This window comes from Cynoglossus semilaevis, chromosome 2, assembly GCF_000523025.1.
Source record: "Cynoglossus semilaevis isolate Cse_v1.0 chromosome 2, Cse_v1.0, whole genome shotgun sequence".
Lineage (NCBI taxonomy): Eukaryota > Metazoa > Chordata > Actinopteri > Pleuronectiformes > Cynoglossidae > Cynoglossus > Cynoglossus semilaevis.
Genome location: NC_024308.1, coordinates 19,530,156 through 19,536,166, shown reverse-complemented (window position 1 = coordinate 19,536,166; position 6,011 = coordinate 19,530,156). Strand labels below are relative to the sequence as shown.

The 6,011-nt window shown below is 40.1% G+C and overlaps 1 protein-coding gene across 4 annotated transcripts in view; it reads left to right on the top strand.

Annotated features, from left to right (window-relative positions):
- Positions 1–6,011, top strand: part of farp2 (FERM, RhoGEF and pleckstrin domain protein 2) — a 45,052-nt gene that overhangs the window by 15,631 nt on the left and 23,410 nt on the right. For all 4 annotated transcript variants that reach the window (XM_008307347.3, XM_008307345.3, XM_008307344.3 and 1 more), the window contains exons 8-13: positions 992–1,139; positions 1,229–1,324; positions 1,418–1,581; positions 2,356–2,424; positions 2,516–2,573; positions 3,304–3,562. In XM_008307347.3, the coding sequence (XP_008305569.1) occupies positions 992–1,139; positions 1,229–1,324; positions 1,418–1,581; positions 2,356–2,424; positions 2,516–2,573; positions 3,304–3,562 (794 nt within the window). The remainder of the gene's footprint in view (positions 1–991; positions 1,140–1,228; positions 1,325–1,417; positions 1,582–2,355; positions 2,425–2,515; positions 2,574–3,303; positions 3,563–6,011) is intronic.

The following is a 6,011-nucleotide window of genomic DNA, read 5'->3' as shown; positions in this document are numbered from 1 at the left end:
TATATATATATATACATATATACATACATACAGTATATTAGGGATGTTTTTGGGTTTATGTGTGCGCAAGTGTATGCACAATGCTAACATAAACAGTCTCCAACCACCGGCTTAAGCGGGCTTTTAAATCCATTTATTTCACTGTCTGGATAGAGTATTCCCTAGCCTAATCCCTGGCTCTGGCTGCTCTATTGGCTGTAAGGCCAGTAGGACAGCAGTGGGATTTAAGGAGATTTGGCTACTTAGCATATTAGGAAATTTAAAATATCCTCGTTATTGGATAGACCTGATGTGGATGTAACCTACTATGCTGTTTGGTTGTAGTGACTTAAATGTTTAGATGACATGAGAAGTTCGTTCACCCTTTACTGGTTTTGTCCAGATACTGATTTTACAAACTGATACGATAAATATTTTAATGTGTGGTACTCACTCATACCGAATACCACACTGATATTTCTTGAGGTTACCGTTTGATAAATATGCAATGAACTTGAAGACATTATTATATATAGGGTGCACAGCACTGCAGGAAGTTGACGCTAAACAGGAAAATGATTTATTTATTTTTATAAGTTTTATTTTTATCTCCTTCACAGAGGGTTATTTCAGTCTAGACTGAGAAAATGAAAATTGCATAATCTTTAGCTCCAAATGTATACCTAAGACCATAGTGCCGACATCTACAAACATTTCTAGGTCTCATTGGTCGATGACGATATTAGCATAATTATGTAATATCTATAAGAATCGTAATCGTAAAAACCTGATAAACTCCATGCCTCTTATAAATTATTATTTTATTGTTTGTGACCATTTATTTAAGATCCATCAGTATGTTGAATGATGTGCCATCTTGTATTTGTAGAAATACTGTTTTTTTTTTGTTTGTTTTTAGACCTTAAGAAAAGAGCAGCATGACGGGAATTCTGTTTAACGTGAATGATATACACATATAAACGTATATAAACATTTATGTCGTCTGTTGCAGGGGTCAGACTCCAGCTGAATCTGATTTTCAAATTCTGGAGATTGCTCGTAAACTGGAACTGTATGGTGTCCGTTTCCACCCAGCAGCAGACCGTGAAGGCACCAAGATCAACCTCGCTGTTGCCAATATGGGCCTTCAGGTTTTTCAGGTGATTCATGGTGTTTATACTTCTTAACTGTGTGTTTTTTTTTTTTTAAGACTAAAATGTTACTGAACATTTTTTAAATGTTTTTATAGGGCAACACAAAAATTAACACATTCAACTGGTCCAAAATTCGCAAACTGAGCTTCAAAAGAAAAAGGTTCCTCATCAAGCTCCACTCAGAAGTTCATGTAAGTACCTCTAAAGGAGTTGCTCCATTAGTTGCTTCTTTTTTGTTTTGATGTCTCAGACAATTTTTTTTTTTTTTTTATCTTTGTTCCCAGGGGCCACATCAGGACATTTTGGAATTCTTAATGGCCAGTCGGGATGAGTGTAAAGACTTTTGGAAAATCTGTGTGGAATATCACTCCTTTTTCCGTTTGTTCGATCAACCTCAACCTAAATCCAAAGGAATCCTCTTTACCAGAGGCTCCTCCTTCAGATACAGGTGTCGAAACTGCCGTTAACGCTCTGATACTGAGCTAGGTCTGAACGTACCAAAGCGCACTTTGAACGCCGAGCCGGTCTGAAGTCTAGGGCCGACCAAACAACAACTTAATTTCTGTCATGCCCCCCCTTTGGGGACAGATAAAGCCATTGAATTACCATATTTTCCGGACTATAAGCCGCTACTTTTTTTATATAAACTTATACAACGATGTGGCTTTTCTATGGATTTTTCTTCAGTCACCAGGGGGCGTTCTAGCAGGAAGTGCAAGAACGAGAGACAGGGGAAGTCAGTACAAAGAAGAACACGCTAGGTTTTGGGTACCTCGATATCGGGGGGTTTAAACTTAGTGGGTGTGGCTTATATTCAGGTGCGCTCGGTAGTCCGGAAAATACGGTAGTGGCTATGACTCAGTGCTAAGCTCACTAGAATCAAGTCATTGCAATTGCTATGTTCTCTGTTATTTTCACTGTGGGCCTACAACATAATAGTGTATCAAAACAAAGATCGCAAATTCTGCCCCCTGCTGTCCATCGGTGGAATATTTGGTCGTTCCCTAGTTTTTATATGGTCTGCATTGTTTGGATATTTGGATGTTTTGTATTTTACACGTTTTGATCTGGCTGTTAAAATAAGGTTAAGGAAAGAATAGATTTACGCTTAACTTTATTGAATGATTCTCAACTTGAGCTCTAAATGTTTGTATTGTTTTTATTGATTTCTTATGCCTGCCTCTGTAGTATCATGTTCTAATTCCAAGCTCTTTTTTCTTAGTGGGAGAACTCAGAAGCAGCTATTGGAGTACGCGAAGGAAAACGGAGCGAAAAGAACGCCTTATCAGAGGTGCGTTTGTGTGCGCGCGCTGTATGTAGCACGGATGTGACGGCGTATACAAGTGTGTCATAAGTCTGACTTGATGTGTCTGTTTCTACAGAAGGAACAGCACAATAAGGATGTCAGCTCATTCTCTAACAACAGATATGCAAAAACAGGTCAGTTCTTCCGGCGTGCTCAGGCATGCCTCCCTCAGATGAAGTAATTGTATCTTTGTCAGGCTGTAAGCTGTATTACATCGTATTTGATCAGTTTGAGTAATTATACAAAATTTAAATGTACGTCTGTTAGAAATATGCTTTTTAAAAGGTTTGTCTTTTCTGAAATGACATTTAAAAGCTACTTAATGAGGCAAACGAGTGGTTTGAAACCCTCATAATTCCTCAAATAAAAATTCTCCAATGGGTTGATCAGTTTGAGTAATTATACAAAATGTAAATGTACGCCTGTTAGAATGATGCTTTTAAAAGGTTTGTCTTTTGCAAACACTTGCAGGTGTTTGACTTAAATGTAGGATTTTTACAGTAATAACGTTTTCCTAATTTTTTTTTTAAAAAAACCTTCAATATTACTGAAATAATTCACATTTAATTGAATTTGTTGAAATGCTCCTTTAACATTTCTCCAATATGTACATGTGTTCTGTTGTCAGCTGTGTTTTGAGTGGTTTGCAGATGTGGATGTAGTGGTTTGCAGTGGTTTGAAAGTGGCTTGCAGAGACGGCTATTCAAATATTTGGCCCTAGCTGTCTCACTTTCAAACTGTAACTGTTCTTACAGCTGTAAAAAAAAAAAAAAAAAAAAAATGCATTACCGTGAGAGAAAAAAAGTAATTATTAGTTTCTCATTTGTGACATTCTCCTTTTTCCACTCTGTACGATCCTTTTAGTGCTTGTCCTTCAATGAGAGCCTCAGGACGCCTCGGTCCCCGTCTTCAGCCACCACGAGCTTCCAACAAGAGCATTTTCCCAGCGTCCTCTCTGCGACACATCCTCAACCCGCTCCCATAGTCTGCTCTTCTCCTCAGCGCCACCAACAGAAGCTGCTGCTGTCGCCGCTTCAGCCCTTTCCTCAAGCCGTCGGAGCACCCGGCCTACTGAAGGAAGAGCCCATTCAGGCCACTCCTTCGCCACACAACACTTTTCCAGGTGCCCAGAGCAGTCAGGCAGCAGGACACTGCAGCCCCATGTTTGTGTGTGTAGAAAGTAGCGCTTTCCAGTCGCCCCGCGGCATCACAAGCTTTGAGGATCGTGAGCTAGGTAGGCCTCTAGGCACACTAGGTTTGGTGGATGCGGTTGGTAGTAGGCGTAGGGGCATTCTTACCCCAGAGGCCTTTGAGGCGGAGCTGATGCGTACAAAGCCAAATCCTATGTTCTCCACGTCCAGTTCGCCGTTTCATGTCACTGAGGAATTCATAGATGACGACCCGACAAATATATCCTTTTATGGCGGCGGTGCCGAGGCCTACTCGTTCTTGCTTGACGGTAAAATGGATCCGTTTCATAACTTGCCGCAATCTGACCACCGTGAAAACAGAATCTTTAGCCTGGGCATTAAGGATCTAAATGGGAACGTCAACCCCTTCCCTGATCCCGCGGTCGGTAATTCTGAGACCAGCTCTCTGGTCAACAATCGTTCTGAGTGCAGTTCGCTCGACAACCTGGGGCTAGGCTCAGTGGCCGAGTCCCTTTCGGTGAGCTACGGCGCTCCTACCGACTCCTCCTCACTCCGCCTGCCGGGCTCCGACATCCAGTCGGAGGCCAGCTCCATGGTCAACTTCCCGGCCTACTCTGTGCGCTCTGAGAGCAGCTCGGCTGTGCAATTTAGCGACCTGGTGGAGCAGCTGGAACAGCTGAGCTATCCGCCCACAGCTACCGAGGGTTCGGGTAATGGCAGCTCAGACTCAGACTCCGACTGGGGCTCTGACTGCATTCTGCCGCCTGAACAGAACCTCTTCTACAGCAATCCCCTTACAGGAAATGCTGGTATTGAGGGTTTCCTGCTCCAGTGCCACAACCTGCAGGCCCTGGCCCTCGCAGACACCTCGGGATCCCCTCACGTTAAAATGTAATGACACTAAAAGATTCAGAGCCCCCTAAATGATCAGTAAATAGATATTTTGATTTCAAACCCTCTGCCATATATATATATATATATATGTATATATATTTATATATTTATATATATACATATATAAATATATATGTGTATATATGTATGTTTATGTGTATATACATATATTTGTGAATATATATATATATATACACACATATGTACATATATACACACATATATATGCATGTTAGAGGTGGCTCGATATCTGATATCGATCTGATACCTTCTTTTTTTTCGTGCCACTGGCTGCCATCGCTGAGGTCATAGTGTCCCCGTTTACGGTATGCAAGTTAGCGGCATCTGAGGTATCCGATCCGATCGAGCCATCCCTAATATGTATATATTTGTGTGTGTATATACACAGTATATTTCGGCTGTAACGTAAGGAATCGTTAATTACAAATATACACGCATATATGTGTGTTCGTATATCTAAAAACCACTCTAAATGTCAGACCTTTACTCTGTCCTGATGTCATGCCCCTGAAAGCATTTAAAAAAAAATCTTATGTTATGCCAGTCAGGGACATGAGAGACTCCCTGTAGCAAACTTTCAGAAAAAAAAAAAAAAAGTTTTATGTTCTTGACAAGTCTGCTAAGCTCAGGTGTTTTCTTAGTTTGACTCCCCAGAAGTGTTTAACTGCAGTTGCCTTAACAGACTGTGACTTAACATATAATAATAATAATAATTCGCTGGCACTTAAATGTAGGAAATCGTGTTAATTTTGAATTTTGCCAATAAAAACCCTCATCATCAGGGTTCTGTCCAGTTTTGAACGTTGCTCTTGTGCTCACAGCTGACCCCTGCTGGCTAAAGAGCATTTCGACTCTAGTCTTGTTTATGTAAAGAAAACTGAAGGAATAATCCTTATAAAAAAAAAAACATTTTTTACATATTTTACTTTGTGTTCAGTAATATTGAAGAATGTAAAAAAGAACAAGCAAACCAATCAAAAGAACACAATAAACAAAAGGATAATGTCCGAATGTGGCTTCGCGGAATTATAGGGATTGTAGTGTGGAGTGGTCATTGTTGCTCAGTGCGGTCATCGGTGTGTTTCCGAGCCATTAGCTTTACCATCTCATTCGTGCTTATTGTTATTGGAAGGAAACAGTGATGAGGTTTGTCTTTGCACATTAGCTGTTCATGTTCCAGTACTTGGTACTTGGTGGTTTGGGTTTTAAAAAAGCCAATCACATACAGTTTAGTCATTCAAATTACAAATGAAATACTTTATGTAAATGAAGTTTTTTTGTTTTTTTTTTTTGGCTTTGCACGCATTCTATGAACTACACATATATCGTAAAAATTGTGTATTACAGTTCAACTGCATCTTCCTTCTGCAGTTTTAATATTAGTATATATAATATCTGATATTTTATATACACAGTATCTTTGAAATGCATTTGGTTTTTTAAATTGAGATACGCACTCGCGTACTATACATCAGTACCTATGTCACTCCCCTACGCTAACGCAGT